The following is a 23,095-nucleotide window of genomic DNA, read 5'->3' on the forward strand; positions in this document are numbered from 1 at the left end:
CTGACTCAGCAACTCCTGAGCTACAAGGAAGGCCTTTGCACTCAGGTCCTGCTGGGTGGAACTTGGGAGGGTAGGTCTGTGCTGAAAGCTCTTTACTTCACTGGGCTAGGAGCCCGGCTGGCTAGCACCGTGTCCTGGGGTTTGTGCTTTCATTGGGAAGTTTTGGTCACTAGGGGTCAGTAGCGCTCTCTGCAAACCAGGTGCAGGAGCGCTGGGCTCAAAAGTGAAACTGAAGTTTGAATTGGGCATCGTGGTGGTCGGGGGTGGGAGTGGGGAGGGAGGCCGAGCTGAGAGCCTGGGGTGCACAGTCCAACACCCGGGAGGCCCCAGGGCGAGGAGGGACGTCTGGAGCCCCGGAATGTCTCATGAGGGCAGCTCAGAGGTGGCCCAGGACCACTGCGCAGTGTCCGAGCCGTCCCCCGGGAGCGACCCCTCCAAGGGACCCAGAGTCATGGGCCAACGGCAGACTTAAGTCCTGCCTCTCAGGAAGTTGGAGAGAAATGTAGCTCAAAGGCAGGACCTGAAAGCAAGGAGGTCACATTTTCCATCAGGCATCCTGGAGGGTGTGGGTCCCAGTTGGTTTTGTTTGGGGATTTCTGACTGTGTGTCCTGCACGTTCTCCTAACGGGCTGGGCAGGGGACGCTGTCCTCTGGGTCCTGCCCTGGCTTTCTTCGGTCCAAAGTATGCGCTACGTGGTTTTGACTCTGTCTTGCCATGTTGGTCGATGTATTTTCTTGTTCTTTTCATCTCTGGTGAGGGTTTTCAGTTCTTTCTGTAAAATAGGGCAGAAGGCTGGGATGAAGAGTCTTAACGTTTTTAAGAACGGGTCTTGCTTATGTCTACCGACTTTAAACTTTATATATATATATTTTTTTCAGATTATTTTCCATTATAGGTTATTGCAAGATATGAATAGTTCCCTGTGCTATACGGTAATTCCTTGTTTTTTTATATTTTATATAAGATATTGAGGAGACTTCCCCGTGCTATACAGTAGGTCCTGTTGTTTTTCTATTTTATGTACAGTGGTGTATATCTGTTAATCCCAAACTCCTAATTCATCCCTCCCCTCCCTTTCCCCTTTGGTACCCGTAAGTTTGTTTTCTAGGTCTGGGAGTGTGTTTCTGTTTTGTAGATAAGTTCATTTGTATCATTTTCTTTAGATTCTGTGTATAAGTGATATCGTATGATATTTGTCTGTGTCTGACTTCACTTAGTATGATCACCTCTAGGTCCATCCATGTCGCTGCCAATGGCATCATTGCATTCTTTTTCATGGCTGAGTAATATTCCCTTGTATATACGTACCGCATCTTCTTTATCCATTCCTCTGTCGATGGACATTGAGGTTGCTTCTGAGGGTGGGTCTTTAATCCAGTATAACCAGTGTCATTATAAGAAGAGAAGACGCAGAGACGCTCATAGGAGAAGCCATGTGGTGATGGAGCAGCGATGTGCTCCCAGGACCCTGGTCAGCTGATCTTCAAGGTGCAGGAGATGCTATGGGGGCCTGCTGGCTGCTGGCCTGAGGAGCAAGTGTAACGGCAAAGGCCCACCACGCTCCATGGAGTGAGGGCAGAAGGAAAGGATTCTGTGTGCTCTGTGCAATCTGACATGTTCTGCGTCTTCCAGGGAGAGGAAGGAGCTTCTCCTTGCTTCAGCACACCTGAGAAGAGACCAAGGCATGGAAGAATCTTGGTCGAGAGGTAAACAGGGGCCGGAGATGCAAGTGAGGCCCCAGGGTTCTTCCAGTGCATTGGTCCTGGCAGAATCCTCCTTTGCCTTGCTGGTCAGGGCGGGGTGGAAGTTTCCAGAACACCTTAATCAGTGTCACCTTTGTATCTGTCATCTAGACAGCCAAGGAGATGGTGGACACCATGCTCATTCCTTCAGGGAAAACCTCAGGGACTCATCCTACCATTTTATTTCTTCTCTGATCAAGTCTCACCTTCCAGGTAGAACCCCAGTTTACACGAGGAGACACATAAAGTTGTCTGCCAATTCCTGAAGCCAGGTGAGTGATGGGTGCTCTGCTCCTGGGGTGGCCCGATTTACCTCCATAAGGAAAAGCAGTTGCAAAAGTTTAAGGTCCACACACACCCCAATGTTCACTGTAGCATTATTCACAATAGCCAAGACGTGGAAGCAACCCATCGACAGAGGAGTGGATAAAGAAGATGTGGTACCTATACACAATGGAATATTACTCAGCCATGAAAAAGTATGAACTAACGCCATTTGCAGCAACATGGATGGACCTAGAGATGATCATACTGAGTGAAGTCAGTCAGACAGAGAAAGACAAATACCATATGACATCACTTATATGTGAAATCTAAAAAAATGATGCAAATGAATTTATTTACAAAACAGAAATACTCCTAGCCATAGAAAACAAACTTATGGTTACCAAAGGCGAAAGGGGGTGGGGGAGGGATAAATCAGGAGTTTGGGATTAGCAGATACACACTACTATATATAAAATAGATAACCAACAAGGACCTACTGGATAGCACAGGGAACTAGACTCAGCATCTTGTAATAACCTATAATGGAAATGAATCTGAAAAAAAATACATATGTATAACCGAATCACTTTGCTCTACACCTGAAACTCATACAATATTGGTAGTCAACTATACTTCAATTAAAAAATAATAAAATAGGGGCTTCCCCGGTAGTCTAGTGGTTAGGACTCCGCACTTCCACTGCAGGGGGCATGGGTTCGATCCCTTGTCAGGGAACTAAGATCTCACATGCCGCGTGTCAAAAATCATCACAATAAAAAAAACAATCATCACAATAATAAAATAAATAAAACTAAAATAAAAACTAAACAACACAAACCTAGGCATTTAAGAAGAGCAGCCCAGGGCTTCCCTGGTGGCGCAGTGGTTGAGGGTCCGCCTGCCGATGCAGGGGACGCGGGTTCGTGCCCCGGTCCGGGAGGATCCCACATGCCGCAGAGCGGCTGGGCCCGTGAGCCATGGCCGCTGAGCCTGCACGTCCGGAGCCTAAAAAAAAAAAAGAAGAAAAGCAGCCCAGCCCAGCCTTCTTGTGGCCTGAAGACACTCCTTCTGGAAGTTCGGACGAGGTGGAGCTATTTGGAAATGTGTCTCCAAGTACCTGCTTCCATTTCTGGGAACAGAGATGCTACAACTTGCCGGGCTACACCCTCCCCAGAACGTTCACTCACAGAGGTCCTGCTTCTAAGCAGCTCCTGCCCTCACGTCTGTTTTTCTCTGGAAGAGTGGCTGACTTGCTCTTCCCACCCCCCTTCTCTGCCCAGGAGGAGAGGCTGGGGAAGCAGGAAAAGCGTGACTCTGGGGGCGCGGGGCAGGTGTCGGCAAACGGATAGACTCACCCAGCACCTGGGGCGGGCTTCTCAGCCTCACCCCACGGGCATCTGCGGCGGGAGGACTCTCTGATGCGGGGCGTCCTGGGCACTGCGGGGTGTGCAGCAGCTTCCCTTGTCTCCACCCACCAGGTGCCAGGAGCTCCCCTCCCCCATAGCTGTCGCAGCCAAAATGTCTCCAGACATTGTTATTTGTCCCCTGGGGGCAAAGTCATCTCTGGTTTGGAACCCCTGCCAAAGACAGACAGAGAAGTGACAGCCTGATAAATGGATAGATGCATGATCGATAGAAGTGATAGTTGAATGATGGCTAGATGATGGATAGATAGATACACAGATACATGGGTAGATGATAGATAAAGTCTCTGAGGCTGTCAGGGTTCTAAGCCTCAGCATTACTGACATTCGGGGCTGGGTGACTCCAGTGTGAGGCGTCCTGGGCCCTGTGGGCTGTGAAGCAGCATCCCTGGTCTCCACCCACCACGTGCCAGGAGCTGCCCTCCCCCATAGCTGTCACAGCCCAAATGTCTCCAGCTGCTGCCAAGTGTCCCCTGGGGGCAAAGTCATGTCTGATTTTGAACCACTGCCACAGACAGACAGACAGATAGAGAGGTGATAAACGGATGGACAGATAGATGCGTCGATATACATGATTGATGAAAGATGGATAGATGATGGAGATTAGGTATGTGTTAAGGGATACGCAGAGATAGATGATAGATAGGTAGATACACAGAGAGATTGACAAGAGATAGATACATAGACAGGTAGGTAGATAGATAGATGATGGAGGATATAGGTACATGGATAGATGGATAGAGAGATGATAGGTGATAGATAAAGTCTCTAATGCTCCGTCAGGGTGTCTCAGCCTCAGCACTGCTGACATCTGGGGCTGGATGACTCTCTCACATGGGGCATCCTGGGCCCTGGGGGTGTGGGGCAGCATCCTGGTGTCCACCCACCACGTGCCAGGAGCACCCCCTCTCCCAGCTGTGACAACCAGAAATGTCCCCAGACATGACCAAGTGTCCCCTGGGGGTAGGAAAGCAAAATTCCCACCCCCCATTGGGAACGTCAGCAAACCTGTGTAAAGAGCACATTCCACGGGACGTGGGGCGCGAGGGCAGGTCTGGTGTGAAATAGCGCAAAGCAGAATTTAATCCTGCAGGAAGGCGGGTTTGACGAGGAAAAGGAAGGCGGAAGACGGGTCCTCACCCGTCTGCTGTCACGACTGTGATCTCCGGCTCTGTGTATCAGCAACTGGGCTTTAGACGCGGGAAGCGCTTTGCGAGCTGGGGGCCCCATGAAGCTCCCCAGTGTCGGCGGGGGAAGGGGAGCGTCCACACTGGGTGGTAAGTACACCCCCAGCATCCGTCCCTGTTGAAGGCACACCTTGGGATCCTGTTGCCAGGTGATGCGATGGACACAGGCTCCCCACCAGCGCCTGGCACCTCAGTGTTCTTATGGGGGGAGCGTCGGGCTTCAGTGGGTGTGGGTGTCTCACAGCCAGGGTATGGGCAGAACTGGCTGCAGGCCCGTGAATCATCGCCGTGGCCCCGTTGATTAACCAGTGTCAGGGGAACTGCTGCAGGAAGTGACGTCAGTAAAAACCATCCCAACGTAGACACTCAGCGCGTCATCATTTCTGTTACAGCTGTGACTTCCAGACTGGCTGCCCCAAACGTTAGGAAAAGCCGCTTTGCGGGGTGGTGTTTTCTTCGAAATTTTTTTTTTTTTTTTTTTCCGGTACGCGGGCCTCTCACTGCTGTGGCCTCTCCCGTTGCGGAGCACAGACTCCGGACGCGCGTACCCAGCGGCCATGGCTCACGGGCCCAGCCGCTCTGCGGCAGGTGGGATCTTCCCGGACCGGGGCACAGAACCTGTATCCCCTGCATCAGCAGGCGGACTCCCAACCACTGCGCCACCAGGGAAGCCCTCCCCGAGTTCTTTTGCAGATGTGAAAACCTCCCTACGAAATGGTGGATGTTAACTCCTTGGAGAGCATGCACACACAGCCCCAGGCCTCCTGGAGCCTAAGGACTGATCACGTTGACCCCGGTGACACCACCCTGCTGCCTCACCATCCGCGGGTCAGACAGCTGTGCACACGCTGATCACATACCCTGCGACACCCCTCCCTCACCTGGCTCGTAAAAGTGCTTTGCCAGAACGCTTCGGGGAGCTCGGGGCTCTTCAGGGCACGAGGCACCTCGTCTCCTTGTGTGACCTTGTTTGGCCTCACTGTGCGTCAGGCACGTGAACTTGCCTTAACAGATGCAATAACCAACAAGGACCTACTGTACAGCACAGGGACCTGTACTCAATATTTTGTAGTAACCGGTAAGGGAAAAGAACCTGAAAAAGAATATGTATATATAATAGCCGAATCACTTTGCTGTACACCCAAAACTAACACAACATTGTAAACCAACTATACTTCAATAAAAAAAAAATCTTTTCAAAACATGCAGATCGGAAAAGAGAAGTAAAACTCTATGTATTTGCAGACGGCTAGTATATATAGACCATCTTAAGGAATCCACTAAAAAACTCCTCGAACCAATAAACAGATTCAGCTTGTCTGCAGGATACGAGATGCACACGTCAACACCCGTGTGCAATGGGCCATCCAAACATGAAGTTAAGAAAACAAGCCCGTGTACGAGAGCATCCAAAAGAACAAAGGACATCCGTGTTTACCGTTGAGTCATTTTACCCATAAATAAATAATAACATCAGTTGAACCAAAGAGTGGAAGATCTATACACTGAAACCTGCGAAGCTTTGCTGAAAGGGACGAGAAGACCCAAAAAGATAGAAAGATATCCTGTGTTCCATCAGAATCCTTCATCTTCTTAAGACACTCTGAAATCGCACACGTGGTCTTCAGATTTCATGCAATCCCTTCAAAAAGCCCAGTTGCCTTTTTTTGCAGAAATGGACCAGCTGATCCTAAAATTCACACAGAAATGCAAGGGATCCAGAAGACCAAAAATATTCTCGAAAAAAAGAAGGAGTGAGGGCTCATGCTTCCTTGGCACACGTGATGGCCGCTGAGTCCCCAGCCTTGGTGGCCTGTCCCCGGGCCCTGGGGTGCTTCCAACCCACCCCATCCTGATGCCCAGAGCAGTACTGGACCGGAGGGCTGGAGCTGTTGGGGACAGTTTAACCTTTCCTCCTCCTTTGTGAGTTCCTGGAAGGCTGGAGTGTGCCCATCCAGGTCCACATTCAGCTCTCAGAATGTGACTTATGACAAAGGTTACACTTACCCTCTAATAAAGGGTAAAATGTATTGTGTCAGAATAAAACAAAACAAAACACCCAAGCCCCAAATAGAGAAAGTGAAAACGAGAACACACAGTGCATTGTGCTAAAGTGACAGTCTAATGGTGAGAAGCCCTGTGAAATTGGTGGTCGCTAGAGAGGACTCTGGCGCCCACGCCCCCGCCCCACCCTGCATGCTCTCCCCAGACTGTCCCAGAAGGACCCTTACAAGACACCCAAGACCAGGCAGCATCTCCTTTACTCTCCTTCCCCTGGTGGGAACTCTGAGCGAATCTGAAAAAGCCAGAGAAAAGCACAGAAGATGAAAAGCAGACCGAGAGAGTGTCATACAGAGTGAACTAAGAAAGAGAAACACAGATATGTGGGGTCTAGAAAGATGATACAGATGAACTTACTGACAAAGCAAAAGTAGAGACACAGACGTAGAGAACAGGTGTATGCATACCAAGGGGGAGAAGTGCGTGGTGGGATGAATTGGGAGATTGGGATGGACATCTATACACTACTATGTATAAAATAGATAACTAATGAGAACCTACTGCATAGCGCAGAGAACTCTACTCGGTGCTCTGTGGTGACCTACATGGGAAGGAAATCCAAAAAAGAGGGGATATATGTATACATACAGCTGATTCACTTTGCTGTACAGTACAAACTAACACAACAGTGTAAAGCAACTATACTCTAATAAAAATTAATTAAAAAAAAAAGATGAACACCAGGGGGTCCCGAGAAACATCACGGTGTCGCTTGTCCAGACCTTTAGTTATTCACCTTCTCTTGTGTGTGTCATGCTTGACCAGACATAGCGGCCTGTACGACGGTAAACAGGTAGTGTGTCGGGGTCCCTGAGACCACCCTCAGGTTCTACGATTCACTAGAAGGACCTACGGAAATCAGCAAGACCGTTATATACACAGCTCCGGTTTCATACGGCAAAGGGATACGGACTGAAATCATCAAAGGCAAAAGATGCAGGGAGCAGGGTCCAGGAGGGACTAGGCTTCTCAGTGTCGGCTCCCTGTGGGCTTGTCTGGACAGGGCTTACTGCTCCCAGCAATGATGCCTGATGACAGGCATGGGGTATTTGTCAATGGGAAAGTTCAGCCAGCCGTGGCGTCCAGGCTTTGTATTGGGGTCAGGCACGCAGCACGGAGCGTCCACATGGCTGACGTGAGTTACTCAGCCCCTCCCGAGGTCTGGATACGGCGTGACCCACAGTCCCATCATAACTTACATTGGAGCACAGACCACTGGATGTGACCCAAGACTCTAGGCAAACAAGGCAGGATGTTCCAAGGGTTCCTAGGTGACCTCCAGGAGCTGGTCAAGGGTCAGACCTTTCTTTGCAGTGGGCAGGGTGTGGACCACCCAGGGCTGCTGAGGTGACCCTTTACTACCCAAGCATGTTCATTCTGCCGCCACTCAAATCCTGTAAGAATCAGGAAGAGGAGTCCTGCCCGGAAGGGAGCTCAGATTTTCAGATCTCTCCCTTGAGGCCGAGCCCTACATCCAGCTCCCTGATGGACGCCTCCCCTCCGGGGCTCATCAGGGAAGCCACTTAAACATGGCAGGACTGAGCCTTCCCCCAGCTCCATCCCCTTTGCCAGTACCTCCTCTTGCCCTAACTCTGATCCGTACCAGCATTCCTGCATTTCTGAAGCCCCGGAGCCCCAGTGAGCTTGGGAGACAACATCTCTCCCTCACACCCAGGATGTAGTCCCCAGGAAACCCCACACCCACTCTTGTCCACCACCTCATGTGACGGACCCTCCTTGGGGACATCCAGTGCTGCGTTTGTGTCCCCAGCCCCCATGACCCTTCTGTTCAGCCTTGCCCCATCATGAGCTGGAAAGCCACTTCCTACCCACTCTGGCTGGTTTTAAATCCCTGGGATACTCAGGAAAGTTCTGACGAATTGAATTGACCAGAACTGGGTTGGTTGTGAATGTGAGCAAGGGGGTGTTCTCCACCAAAGACATGAAGACCCACCATGGTGTCCACTCTGAGCAGACCTGGTGATCTATCTGGTCCACCTCTTAGGAGGATGACCTTCTCCACGTCAATGATGAAAATGGGCAGTGACACGAGAGGCCCACCTGGTAGCTGGTCTGGGCAGCCTCCTGAGCCACTGCTTGGACTTTAAGGAGGGTGACCTTCTCTGTATCTATGGTGAAGGGGGGCAAATCCACCACGAAGGTTTCCCAATTCCTTGTAATGAGAAACACCACAGATGGGGGAGGAAATCAAGGAGGAAAAAAAAAAAAAGGAAGATATTGAGCTGAAATGTTCTTGTCGCGCAATCTGGGCACTTGCTTTCGGACGAGGAAGAGACTTAGTTGTCAGAGCGGCCAGATGTGGGAGCGTCAGGCAGCAGCATGGAGGAACACAGGTTGGCAGGGGCGAGCGTGGTACGGTGGGCTAGTCCGGTCCCCTTGATCCTGGGGTCCTCCAAAGTGTCAAGTCACTAGGGGACCTTTTCCTGCCTCTGTTGCTGCTCCGGGCAGCTGGCACTCCAGGTGGGCGAGAACTTGAGGGTGGGCAATAAAAACTGCTGGGTGAAGGGCACCCAGGTGAAGATGGTTATTGGTGATGGGTACGTCTCGTAGCACGTGAAGCTGCATTGTAAGGTCTGAGTGAGTCCCAGGGACCCAGCCAGCTTGCAGTGAGAGTGTGTGGAGTTCTCTGTACAAGCCTGTGCCTGGGACGTAGCTTGGATTTAGTCCAAAGGCTCGGGTGGGACGCCTTCGTGGAGCTGTGTGTCCTGCAGAGCGGGTGGCCTGCCCAGGTTACAGGTGCTGTTGAAGAGGGTGGCGTTGCATTCTGTGTCTGTGTTTTGCCCGATCAGTGATGCGTGGCACCCCAGAACCACAGCGAGATCAAAATGCCAGCTTGTGCCAGGGTCCCCCGTGGACCCACGCCCCTGCAAGGTGTTTCCTGTGTGCCTCGAATTTGAGAGATGTTGTTCTGAGACAAGGTCTCAGCACCTTCTTTCCAGCTGACATCTGTGTAAAGCTGAAATCTTTAAAAGAGGAAAGAAAACCCAGCCTGGTGAAAACCAGAAGAAGAGGGAAAGTGGGTACAAAAGGCAAAATAGGGCACGATTCCATTTACAGGAAACAAGCAGACGGGCAACTCCACAGAGACAGAAAGTGGGTTCATGGTGTCTGGGGGCTGGGGGCGTGGGCTGGGGAGTGACAGCTCATGCGGACAGGGTCTCCTTCTGGAGGGGTGAGAAGGTTCGGGAACCAGATAGAGGTGGTGGGATACACAACATTATGAATGTCCTAAGTGCTGCTGAGCTGTACGTTTTAAAGGGCGAATTTTATACCATGTGAATTTTGCCGCGACTTTAAAAACAATCAAGGCAACAAATAAAGTAAAAGAATGAGATTTCACTGGGCTTTGGTCTTCCGGCCACTTCTGCGAGGGTACCAGGAGCTGCCTCGTAGGACGGGGTGAGAATTAAACCAGGCTCTGTCTGCACACGATACGTCATAGCACTGATGATCTCATGCTCTGCGCGAACCGTCCTCTGGAGGTTTCTCGCCATCCTCGACCCAGAGCGGGGGCCTGCGATGGACCGCTGATCTAAAGCAGCGACCTTTGGGTGGATTTCTGTGTCCCTTTGTGGTGTGTGAGAACTTGGCTTTTTTTTTTAAGTCAAGTTTACAGAAGTTTCTGGTTTTGCCCCATCACAGTGAGCAAGAAGCCAAGGCAGTTTCGGTTCAGAGGAAGCTGAATGGGGAACTGCGCTGTAGGGTGTCGATCAGTCTAAGATAGTGTGTATCCTTGGGTACCCGCTGCGTGTCCACCCCGCTTCCCAAGGCAGGTACGATGCGAGGCACTAAGGGGGAGAAAAGTGCACCCAGGAAGCTGACGGGACAGAGGGCCAGGTGATGAGCGCAGGTGCTGTAACCGCTGAGGACTAAGGTGCTGCGGGCTGTGGCCCTTCCGCGGCCCATCCCCCGCCCCGTTAAGTGAGGCTCAGCTCCAACCGCAAGGGCAGTGCACAAATTGCGGATGTGAAAATCAAGGCAAGAGTCTCTGCGGGCGTGCACTGACCCAGGAAGGTCCTCTCTCAGAGCCTCTGGGTGCCCCGGCCCCAGCACAGAGGACCGGGGACAAGACCCAGAGGAAAGCTGGGTGGTCCGGGGTCCCGTTCGCAGGTGGAGGAAGCTGGGTGCTTTCCCATCGTGGGAGAAGGGCAGGAGATGTCAGGCGGGTGGGGAAGTTGGAACAGGTCGGCTCTGTGGCTTTTATTTCCTCTCTGATAGCAAGTGAGGTCCCAGGGGGCGGGGGGGGCGGAGTTGGGGGCAGGAATCTGAGGCTGGGTGCTTGTCTCCAGGTGTGCGGTGGCCCAGGTATGCACACCTGAAAAAGGGAGTGGGTGGGGTCCTCCATTGTTGGGACCCAGCCAGGAGGAGATAGTGAAGGTTCAGGGAATCTATTTCCTTTCTCCCTCCTCCCTCCCTTCCTTCCCTCCTCCCTCCCTCCCTTCCTTCCTTCCTTCCTTTCTTCCCGGCTCCAATAGATGAGCCAGTCCAGGCTTCAGCAGAGGAGGTGGGAAAGGAGGCGCGTTCATGGAAACAGCGAATTAAACGCAGGAGGTGCTGACGGCTTCTTAGCAGAGGCAGCTGGGGTGTGAGGAGAGGGTGTCCGGTGCCCGTGGAGCGCCAGCGGGCTCGGGACACTCCTGAACAGGTCTCCGAGCGGGGTCGGGGCCCAGGTGATAATGGGCCAGGGGGACTGGGAGTGTGAAGGCAGCTGGGGTGAAGGGGTCTTTGCTGGTGGAGATGGCTCACGGAAGTCGGGAGGTCCCCCTTGTACAATGGATGCCAAAGTCACCCAGGGTGACACAGGCCACGGAGGAGCTGGGCCAGCGGTCCGCTGATGGCGGGTCCTGTAGGTCGTCCGAGAGCCTTGGCGGAAGATGGAGTAGCCCCCTTGGTGGGGCTGGAGCCCAGGAGGGAGATACGAGAATGTGGAGAAGGAGGTCCAAGGGGTCGGCGTGCTGGGCATAGTGGGAAAAAAACCAGAGGCAGGACAGGATTGGATAGAGAAGGAATGAATTAGGGAAATGCCAGGAGGAAGGAAGGAAGGCCAGGAGGGAGGGGGGAGGGAGGGGGGAGGGAGGGAGGGAAGAAAACTTGTGGTCCTTTCTTAGGGCAGCCCCCAGTCAACTAAAACACCAAGAGACAGAGGCTGCGTTTAGACCAATAGACTCCATAAATGCAAGGAAATTACAGAAAATATGATCGTGCACCATAAAATGCAGAGAGAGAGGCCCTCCAGGGAAGGATGAAGCGTTAGAAGGATGGGATTCTGGGAGCGCAGAGAGGTGAGGCGCGCACTGGCAGAACTCAGCGCCAGAGAAGGAAAGGCCACATTCCAAGTCACAGCAACACCAGAAAATGAATCACCACAACCAAAGACACTGTTGGGGAAACGGTGAGCAGAGTCGCAGATGCCACCCCAGACCCAGCCGGAAGACCAGGTGTCTTCTGTGGGGTGTGGCTTTATCGGAATAGAGCATGGTGCTTTTGCAGTACTATTTTTTGGTAATGTTAATTGACTTTGTGTAAGGCAGTTGTAGGTTTACAGAAACATTAGGTGGAAAGTAAGGGGATTCCTACATACCCACTTCCCCTACAGAGAGTTCCCGTGACGGACACCATTCATCAGTGTGGCACATGTCTTACGATTGATGGGGCAAGTTGGATGCAGGATTCTTGACTCAAGTTCATAATTTGCATTAGGGGTCAGTCTTGGTGTTGCACATTTTATGGGTGTGGACAAACGCATGATGACCTGTATCCGTCATTATATATAGTGTCATGCAGAGTAGTTTCATTGCCCTAAAAATCCCCTGTGCTCCACTTCTTCATCCCTCTTCCTCTCTTAACCCCTGGCAACCATTGATGCTTTTACTGTCTGCACAGTTTTGCTTTGTCCAGACTCTCATAGAGCTGGAATCATGCACTACAAGCCCTTTTCAGATTGGTTCCTTTACCCAGTCACATGCACTGAAAGTTCCTCCGTGTCTCTCTGTGTACTGACTGTTCCTATTTTTCTGTTTTGTTCCTAATGACGCTTTTTAATTGTTGCAAAACTCAAGTTTTAAAAAATATTTTAAGATCTCAAAAAATGTGTTAATATCATAAAGGAAACCTGAACACGCATTTCTTGTTCCACTCTCCCCAAATCCAGTCTGATTAGTAAGAGAGAGTCAGAGCAATGAGACACAAAGCAAAGGGGCTGTAATTTTCCCCAAAGCATCTTTTTTGTAAAAAAAATAATAATAAATTTATTTATTTATTTTTGGCTGCATTGGGGCTTCCTTGCTGCGCACGGGCTTTCTCTAGATGCAGAGAGCGGGGGCTACTCTTCGTTGCGGTGAGCAGATTTCTCATTGCGGGGACTTCTCTTGTTGCGGAGCACGGGCTCTAGGCGCGCGGGCTTCAGTAGTTGTGGCTCGCAGGCTCTAGAGCGCAGGTTCAGTATTTGTGGCTCACAGGCTCAGTAGTTGTGGCTCGTGGGCTCTAGAGCGCAGACTCAGTAGTTGTGGCGCACGGGCTTAGTTGCTCTGCGGCATGTGGGATCTCTCGGACCAGGGCTCGAACCCGCTTCCCCTGCATTGATGGGCAGATTCTTAACCACTGCGCCACCAGGGAAGCCCCCCAAAGCATCTTATAATCACCGTGATGTGGCAGCCATGGATTCATGGGTCACCTGAGCCACGAATTCCAAGTCCTGGTCCCCGTATGGTCGACAGAAAACGTCCCCCAAAACACCCATGTCCTAATCCCTAGAAACTTTGATATGTTACCTTACATGACAGACAGGACTAAGTGAAAAGTATTGAGATGGTGGATTATTCTGGATTATCTGGTTGAGCTCAGTGTCATCACAAGTGTCCTTATAAGAGAGAGGCAGTGCTGTGATGATGAAGAGGCTGGAGTAATGCACTTTGAAGATGGAGGGGGACCAGGCACCCAGGAAGGAGGTGGCTTCCGGAAGCTGGAAAAGCCAAGGGAACGCGTTCCCCTGTGGAGTTTTCACAGGGAAGCAGCTCTGCCACTTCCTTGATTTTACCCCAAAGGGACCCTGTCAGACTTCTGATCTGCAGCACTGCAAGAGATGCAGGGCGGAGTTTTAAAATGCCAAGTCTGGGGCTTCCCTGGCGGCGCGGTGGTTAAGAATCCGCCCGCCAATGCAGGGGACGCGGGTTCGAGCCCTGGTCTGGGAAGATCCCACATGCCGCGGAGCAACTAAACGGCCTGTGCGCCACAACTCCTGAAGCCCACGCACCTAGAGCCCGAGCTCCGCCACAAGAGAAGCCACCGCAGTGAGAAGCCCGTGCACCACAACGAAGAGTAGCCCCCGCTCGCTGCAACTAGAGAAAAGCCCGCGTGCAGCAACAAAGACCCAACACAACCAAAAATAATAAATAAATAAAAATAAATTTATAAAAAAATTAAAAAAGAAAATGCCAAGTTTGTGGGAATTTGTTACAGGAGCACAAGGAAAGTAACACAGTTTTCTTGGGGGGCAGGAAAAGCTCCCCGGTTTCCATGCTCTGTGGGGAACTGTACATCCACGTCAGGCTCAGCCCCTACAAACTCATGACATCTGTCTGATTTTGTGTCTGTCCTTCTGCTCATTTATCAACTTCCCTCATCGGGGGTGAATAACAAGGGGATCAAAGTGTGAAGCAAGCTTGTTAGAGAGAGAGTCTCCTAGCATAAAGATAATATAATTAAGTCACAGAATGTCCTTATGTATCAATATTATTTATAAAATTGTTCATATTCATACAAACATGGATTATTTCTATATAATTCACATTATATTTACAATTTTATATGAAGATCTCTATTATAAATGAAGAGATAGATTTTATAATTAATGCATAGGGGAATTATATCATGATGTATATAAATGGCTTATATTTTCTTTACATAGACCATCCCTGCTATTCTGTTCCCAACTTCAGCAGCTGCTCCAGGGGCTACACGTGCTTTTAGCACAGTCTGCTCTGGAGAAGTAATCCACTCAATTTGTAAAATGTGTATCCAGCGCCCTGATGCCCATATGCTGGGGATGCATTTCTGGGGATAGAGAAACAGCTATGGCTGGGGGCTTACAGTCTCTTAGTGCAGAGAGAAAGACACTGCCCAGAGGGATTCCCATCCACAGACTCTGATAACCACGTTGGAGACTCAGGGTTTGGGTTTCCCCAAATGCACTGCATGGAGGGACCCTCATCCTCAGGCGCTGGAGAAAGGATGCTGAAGGGTCAGGTGGAGGGTCTCCCAAGGGTCTCCCACTGCATGAAGGAACCCCATCCTTGGGCACGGTACATGGCCTTTCATTGCCTTTGACTTGGGAGTTATCCCCCAACCCCCCAACCCCTGCCACCATGTTACAGACCAGGCAGGTGGGCAACTTGCCCAAAGTGATTCAGATGGTAACAGGGAAGACTGGACGTGGTGCTCAGGCTTGAGGACAGGATCTTGGTTCTGGGGCCATCTCTGAGGCTTACTGAAGCCTGAGGACCTTCTATAGCCAACAGTGACCCAGGCTGGCCAGGTCACCATGCTGACCATCACCCTGGAGAGAGTCCTGTGTTTTTTCCCTGGACATCCCGCCAGGGAAACACCCCTGGTCTCCATGTCCAGACCCCCATGAAAGCTGATTTTCTCTTCCCCCAGCACTTTCACGTCCCTCGGTCAGCCCCCTGTGTGCCCTGGCGATGGCCGTTCTACTCTCCATGCTGCTGGTACCCTCACTCTTCCTGACCCAGGACCAATGGGATAAACGTATGGATGTGCTTCCCCTCTCCCCGTTGCTCCCATTCCCATGACCCTGGGTTCTGGGGGAAACATCCCAATGCCTGCATCTCATTTCATTTTATCCTCATATGCAACGGTCAACCGGCATCACACCTCCTGTTGTGCTCCCCCTGCTGGTGATGTGAATTCCCCCCCACCCATTCTGCAGACACAGGTGATGGTGGCCAACTCCCTTTACTATGGCAGGATCTGGATAAATAGCCTTTGCTGCTTCCTGTCTTCATTTATTTCCACAGTGGACATCTCCCCTTGCAGAAAGGGCAGGAAGGAGAGGTGGGAAAGGGGTAGGGGGTGATGAGGGTGTGTGAGAGGGGTAGGGGCACAGTGATTCCCAGCCCTGATCTCTGCTCACAAGATGTGAGATGCATTGGTTAAGGGAGAATGGAGACGGGAGAAGAAGGGTAGTTTCTGACTCCTGAGGCTGTATGTTTCAGATCTTCCAACCGTGGAACAGAACTCCAGTCTAAACATGAAGTTTGACCCAAAGACGACAAAATTAACTTGGGACTGCCAGGAAAACGCTACCTACGGGGAATGTGTGTTGATTCACAAGGAGAAGGGACAGATTAAAAAAAAGGTAAGATGGATTGGATGTGCTCGATCACTGTTCTTTGGAGAGCTCTCGTCAAGCAGGACAAATAAAAAACATACGCGTGACACTGGGACACATCACAGACTCATGGTTCGAAGTGCACCAGGAAAGTGCTGCTGTGTCCAAGATGTGTCCAGAGGGCTGATTCCCTGAGAGGAACCCATTCTTCTCTCAGGCATCCCTATTCCAATTAGCCTGGGGGCTCCTGGCTGCCTGCAATGGCAGCCTTTTGCTCAGTTGGTCCACCTGCAAGACTTAAACCTGAGAGAGAAATAACATTAGCTCTGCCTGTTCAATGGAAATAAAGTAAACAGACTGACTTGGATACAATGTAAACGTGACACCTGTGAGAGAACGGTGGGTATGAGATAGGACAAGAAAAGTCAATCCCATAAAAGAGGGTGTGAAGTTCCCATACAGTTTAAAGAGTTGAGGGCTCTCATATTAAAAGGTGAGCTCTGGGACTTCCCCTGGTGGCACAGCGGTTAAGAATCCGCCTGCCAATACAGGGGAGATGGGTTCGATCCCTGGTCCAGGAAGATCCCACATGCTGCAGAGCAACTAAGCCCGTGCGCCACAACTACTGAGCCTGCGCTCTAGAGCCTGTTCACCACAACTACTGAGCCTGCATGCCACAACTGCTGAAGCCCTCGCTCCTAGGGCCTGTGCTCCGCAACAAGAGAAGCCACTGCCATGAGAAGCCCACACACCGCAATGAAGAGTAGCCCCCGCTCGCTGCAACTAGAGAAAGCTTGCACACGGCAACGAAGACCCAACGCGGCCAAACATAAATAAATAAAATAAAATAAAAAGCGAGCTCTATTCTGACCTTTTGAAGGCTGCTAGTTGGTGTCTTGCCAAAGAAGGTACCTGGGGGAGATGTCACAGAGGGAGGTGGATGTCATCACAGGGTCAGGGTAGGAGCAAACAACCAGGATGTAACGAAAGAAGACTGGTTCTTAATTCACTGGCTGGTGACATCTTTTCAGGTCAAAGACAAGGAATGTCAGTGCACCTTTCAGGACTGTTCTCTCCATGGGGGAGTCACGCTCACTGTCGAAGTAAATATCAACCAAAGACGAATTTCAGAAACACTGGTCTACCTGAACCCAGGTAGGGAAAACATGGTGGTGATTCTTCTCCTTCCCACATGAGCATCAGGGTACATTCCCCCACTTTTTTCTGCTATATGGAGATAGAATTGACACATAGGAATTGCATATATTTAAGAGGTACCTTTGGTGGGTTTTTTGTTTTTTGTTTTTTTATCTTTTTGGCCATGCTGCGCGGCTTGTGGGATCTTAGTTCCCAAACCAGGGATTGAACCTGGGCCCTCAGCAGTGAGAGGGCAGAGTCCTAACCACTGGACCCCCAGGGAATTCCCACATTTGGTGTTTTGATGTACGTATACTTTGTGAAATGATTACCACAACTGAGCTATTAACGTATCCATCCTGTCAAGTAGTTATTTTGTTTGTTTGTTTTGTGGTGAAAACCCTGGAGATCTACTCTCTTAGTGACTTTCAAGTGAACAATCCAGTATTTTAACTATAGTCACTATGTTGTGCGTTAGATCCCTGGAACTTACTCATCTTACAGCTGGATATTTGTACCTTTTGACGAACATCTCCCCATTCCCCCCCCCTCCCTAGCCCCTGGAACCCCCATTCTATTCTGTGTTTCTATGAGTTTTCGTTAGATTCCACATATAAGTGAATCATATAGTATTTGTCTCTCTCTGTCGGATTTATTTCGCTTAGCATAATACCCCCCAGGTCCATCCATGTTGTTGCAAATGGCAGAATTTCCTCCCTTTCATGGCTGACTAATATTCCTCTGTGTGTGTGTGTGTGTGTGTGTGTGTGTGTGTGTGTGTGTGTGTGTGTGTGTATCACATCTTCTTTATTCATTCATCTGTCCACACAGACACTTAGTTTATTTCCATATCTTGGCTTCTGTGAATAATTCTGCAGTGAACATGGGGGTGCAGATATCTCTTCGAGATCCAGATTTTATTTCCATGGAATATACACTCATAAAAAGGATCGCTGGAGGGCTTCCCTCGTGGCGCAGTGGTTGACAGTCCGCCTGCCGATGCAGGGGATGCGGGTTCGTGCCCCGGTCCGGGAAGATCCCACATGCCACGGAGCGGCTGGGCCCGTGAGCCATGGCCGCTGAGTCTGCGCGTTCGGAGCCTGTGCTCCGCAACGGGAGAGGCCACAACAGTGAGAAGCCCGCGTACCAAAAAAAAAAACAAAAACAAAAAACGATTGCTGGATCATATGATAGTTCCATTTTTAATTTTGGGGGGAATCGCCACACTGTTTCCCATAGTGGCTGCACCAATTTACATCCCCACCAACAGGGCACGAGGGTTCCCTTTTCTCCACATCCTTGCCAACACTTGTCATTTCTTGTCTTTTTGATGAGAGCCGTTCTGACAGGTGCGAGATGATACCTCATTGTGGTTTTAATTTGCATTTCCCTGACAATTAGTGATGTTGAGCATCTTTTTAGGTACCTGTTGGACATTTGGATGTCTTCTTTGGAAAAACGTCTATTCAGATCCTTTGACTGTTTTTAATCAGATTATTTGTTTTTTAAAAATTTGTTTTTTGCTCTTGGGTTGCTTGAACTCTTTTTATATTTTGGGTATTAACTCCTTATCAGATACATATGGTTTGCAAATATTTTCTCCCATTCCATAGGTTGGCTTTCCGCTGTGTTGATTGTTTCCTTTGCTGTGCAGAAGTGTTTAGTTTGATCCAATTCTAGTTTTCTACTTTTGTTTTTGTTGCCTGTGCTTTTGGTGTTAAATCCAAAAAATCATTGCTGGGACCAATGTCAAGATGTTCTTTCCCTATGCTTTCTTCTAGGAGTTTTACAGTTTCAGGTCTTATATTTAAGTCTTTAATCCATCTTGACTTGATTTCTGTATGTGGTGTGGGATAAGGACCCAATTTCATTCTTCTGCATGTGGATATGCAGTTGTCCCATCATCATTTAGTAAAGACACTAATCCTTTCTCCCTGGTGTGTTCTTGGCAGGTTTATCAAATATCAGTACACCATAAGTGTGGGAATTTATTTCTGGGCTCTCTACTCTGTTTCAGTTATCTCTACGTCTACTTTTATGCCATCATAGTACAGTTTTACTTACTGTAGCTTTGTAATATATCTTGGGATCAGGCAACATGAAGTTTCCAGCTTTGTTCTTCTTGCTCAAGATGGTTTTCACTATTTGGAGTCTTGTGGTTCCATACAAATTTTAGGACTGTTTTTTCTTTTTCTTTAAAGAATGTCATTGGGGTTTTGATAGGGGTCACATTGATCTACAGATCACTTTGGGTAGTATGGACATTTTAACACTATTAATTCTTTCAGTCCATTAACACAGGGTGTCTTTGCATTTATCTGTGTCTTTTTTCATTTCCCTCATCAATGTCTTGCAACATTGAACTTACAAGCCTTTCACCTCCTTGGTTAAGTGTATTCCTAGGTACTTTACTCTTTTTGTTGCTATTGTAAATGAGATTTTTTTTTTCTTAATTTCTGTTTCAGCTATGTCATTGTTACTGTGTGGAAATGCCACTGATTTGTGTATGTTGATTTTGTATCCTGCAACTTTACTAAATGTATTAGTTTCAATATTTTTTTTTGTTTAGTCTTAGGGTTTTCTACGTATATGATCATATCATCTGCAAACAGAGATCATCTTACTTCTTCCTTTCTGATTTGAATAACTTTATTTCTTTTTCTTGTCTAATTGCTCTGGCTAGGACTTCAGGTACTATGTTAAATAGGAGTGGTGAGAGTGGGCATCCTTGTCTTGTACAGGACCTTAGAGGAAATGCGTTCAGTTTTTCTCCATTGAGTATGACATTAGCTGTGGGATTTTCATATTTGGCCTTCATTGTGCTGAAGTAAATCCTTTTTATACCTATTTTGTTGAGAGTTTTTATCCTGAATGGATGTTGAATTTTGTCAAACACTTTTTCTGCATCTATTGAGATGATTATGTAGTTTATCTCTTTCACTCTGTTAATGTGGTGCATCACGTTGATTGATTTGCATATGTTGAATCATTCTTACATTCAAGGGATAAATTTGACTTTTAACATGCTGTTGGATGTGGTTTGCTAACATTTTGTTGGAGATTTTTACATCTATGCTTATTAGGGATATTGGCCTGTAATTTTCTTTTCTTGTTTCTTTGTCTGGCTTTGGTATCAGAGTGATGAGTGATGCTGACCTCAGAAAATGAGTTTAGAAGTGTTCCCTCTTCTCTTTTTGGGAAGAGTTTGAGAAGAATTGGTATTGATTCTTCTTTGAACCATGAAGCCATCCGGTCCATCCCCCTTTAAACTCCATGTACAAATCATTTTGTTTCTGTCTCTTCCCAGGTGGGGAGGGCACAGCTGCCCAAAACTTCTCCTGTCTTATCTACAATGCGGATTTCATGAACTGCACCTGGGCCAAGGGCCAAGCAGCGCCCAATGACGTTCAATATTTTTTGTATATAAGAGACTCAAAGTAAGTGTTGACCTCATGTAGACAACCCTGAAAAATACAGTGAAGAAAGAAATATGCCCTGATTGTTCTCTGAACACTTTGGAATCTTACAGGAAAAAAATCGAAAGAGAATGTCCTCATTACCTAAAAGACTCGGGAACCCACGTGGGATGTCACCTCCAAGACCTCTCGGGATTAACTTCGTACAGTTACTTCCTGGTTAACGGTACCAGCCAAGAAGCAGGAATCCAGTTCTTCGATTCGGTTTTGCTGTTAAAAGAAATAGGTGAGAGCAACCACCTGTGATTTAACCACTGCCTAGTAGGTCCGACAGAATTTGCGTTGAAATCTGCGTAAGTTTCCTGGAGATGCTGTAACAAATGACCACAAACTGGGAGGCTTAAAACAATGGAAATGTATTCTCTTGCAGTTCTGGAGGTCAGAAATCCAAAATCAAGGCATTGGCAGGTTTGGTTCCTTCTGGACTGTCTGAAAGAACTTCTGCTCCCATGCCTCTTTCCTAGCTTCTGGTGATGGCCAGGAGTCCTTGGCTTATGGTTGCATCATTTCAATCTCTGTCCACATGTCCATCTTCCTGGTATATCACAAATCTCCCTTCCTTCCTTTTATACAGACACCAGTCATTGGATTTAGAGCTCATCTTATCCAGAATGACCTCATCTCAAGATCCTTAATTACTCAGTCAAACATGTCCACAAATTAGAGAGACAGCCACCTGAGAAGAGCAGGCATGGTAGCCCCACACCCTTTGCCCATGCCTTGCCCTATGCATCTCTTCTGTCTGGCTGCTCCTGAGTTATGTCCTTTTATTGTAAAATAGTGATCTAGTAAGTAAAATGTTTCCTGAGTTCTGAGAGCTTCTCTGGCAAATGAATCAAACCCACGGAGGAGGTCAGGGGAATCTTTGATCTATAGCAGGTCAGTTGGAAGCACAGGTGATGACCTGGACTTGGGATTGACATTTGAAGTGGGAGGACTGAGCCCTTCACCTGTGGAATCTGACGCTACCTCCAGGTAGATAGTGTCAGAATTGAGTTGAATTGTAGGACACCCAGCTGGTGTCAGAGAATTGCTTGGTGGTGTTGGGGGTCGGAGGGAAGTCCCACACATTAGAACTGGGTGCAGAATCCTAAGTCCAGATCACAACGATAGGCCAGAGGAGTTATATCCCTTACTTTTTTCTGAGCTGGAAAATCCAGTGTAAGTATCCTAGGGATAGAGCATCTCATCTCTAAATTTAAAGACGATCAGATCTACTCAATGTGGAAGTGGAGTCCGTGAGATTCACAGTCACAAGAGAAGCTTCACACAGCCAAGCTGTCCAAACAGACCTTCAAAGATTCCAACAACAGAATTGAATCTCAGCTTTTAGAATGGAACAGATGCCCATCAAAATGCAGTCAGATACAGAATTCCCATCCTGTTGATTGCTGGCATGCACCGTCATGGGGTCACTGTTTGGATATCTGTTCAACGATGAAGGACACTGAAGTTCCTTGACCTTTTCAAACATGCATCGACTCCCCCATTTGGAAACCATGACTTTGCTAGCTCCATGTGGACCCAATTCCTCCAAGCCCCCATCTTTCCCTCCTTCCCTCCCTTTGGGTAACCTGCTACAAGGACAAGTGTACACCCAGTTGAATCTACCCAGATGCCACCTCCTCTTTCTCTCCTTAGAATGTGACAGTCCAAGCCCCTCCACCCATCCTGGACCACTGTGAATTTACTTCTTCTTCTTTTTTTTGCCAGCTCTTTCTCTTCTTTCTAGCGCTCTGCTCCAGGCTGGTCTCTTGAAGATACTCCCGTATGCCAAACAATGTCTTCTCTTGAACGCCAGCCCCTCTTTCTACCTGCAGGCTCCCTGATCCCATAGGATAGTCCAGGCCTCTTAAGGCTAAAGTCATTTCAAACCGGCCTCTCTCCTGCCCTCCAAACCCATCACCACCTACCTCCCCAGGTCTTCTTTTTTAAAAAATTTTATTTATTTTTGGCTGCATTGGGTCTTCGTTGCTGCGCGCAGGCTTTCTCTAGTTGCGAGGGCTACTCTTTGTTATGGCGCACGGGCTTCTCATTGTGGTGGCTTCTCTTGTTGTGGAGCATGGGCTCTAGGCGTGCGGGCTTCAGTAGTTGTGGTGCATGGGCTTCAGCAGTTGTGGCTCACAGGCTCTAGAGCACAGGCTCGGTAATTGTGGCTCACTGGCTTAGTTGCTCTGCGGCATGTGGGATCTTCCCAGAACAGGGCTCGAACCCGTGTCCCCTGCATCAGCAGGTGGATTCTTAACCACTGCGCCACCAGGAAAGTCTCCCCAGGTCTTGTTGAACCGCAACTTCCTCCCTTCTGCACATGGCGGCCTGATGATTGATATCTTCCCCAAGAGACGACACACAGACCCACCCCTGCCTCCCGGTGACCTTGGTGAGGCACCATCAATGTTGCGAAGGCAGAACTGGGTCTCCTCTCTGTGGTCC

At 49.0% G+C, this 23,095-nt stretch overlaps 1 protein-coding gene across 8 annotated transcripts in view; it reads left to right on the plus strand.

Moving 5' to 3' along the window:
* Positions 1-8,953: 8,953 nt before the first annotated feature.
* Positions 8,954-23,095, plus strand: part of CSF2RA (colony stimulating factor 2 receptor subunit alpha) — a 61,249-nt gene continuing 47,107 nt past the window's right edge. For 5 of the 8 annotated variants that reach the window (XR_004480235.2, XR_007474851.1, XM_012539291.3 and 2 more), the window contains exons 1-6: positions 8,962-9,036; positions 15,359-15,466; positions 15,934-16,076; positions 17,081-17,204; positions 20,494-20,623; positions 20,716-20,888. Coding sequence is in view for 6 of the 8 variants with exons in the window: in XM_012539291.3 (XP_012394745.2) it covers positions 9,000-9,036; positions 15,359-15,466; positions 15,934-16,076; positions 17,081-17,204; positions 20,494-20,623; positions 20,716-20,888 (715 nt within the window). In the remaining 2 variants the exon portion in view is untranslated. Of the gene's footprint in view, positions 9,037-12,299; positions 12,406-15,358; positions 15,467-15,933; positions 16,077-17,080; positions 17,205-20,493; positions 20,624-20,715; positions 20,889-23,095 lie in introns of those variants that run through there. The other 3 variants (XM_033417431.2, XM_033417432.2, XM_033417433.2) reach the window with 3 other exon arrangements.

The sequence above is a fragment of the Orcinus orca genome, chromosome X (assembly GCF_937001465.1).
Source record: "Orcinus orca chromosome X, mOrcOrc1.1, whole genome shotgun sequence".
NCBI classification, from domain to species: Eukaryota; Metazoa; Chordata; class Mammalia; order Artiodactyla; family Delphinidae; genus Orcinus; species Orcinus orca.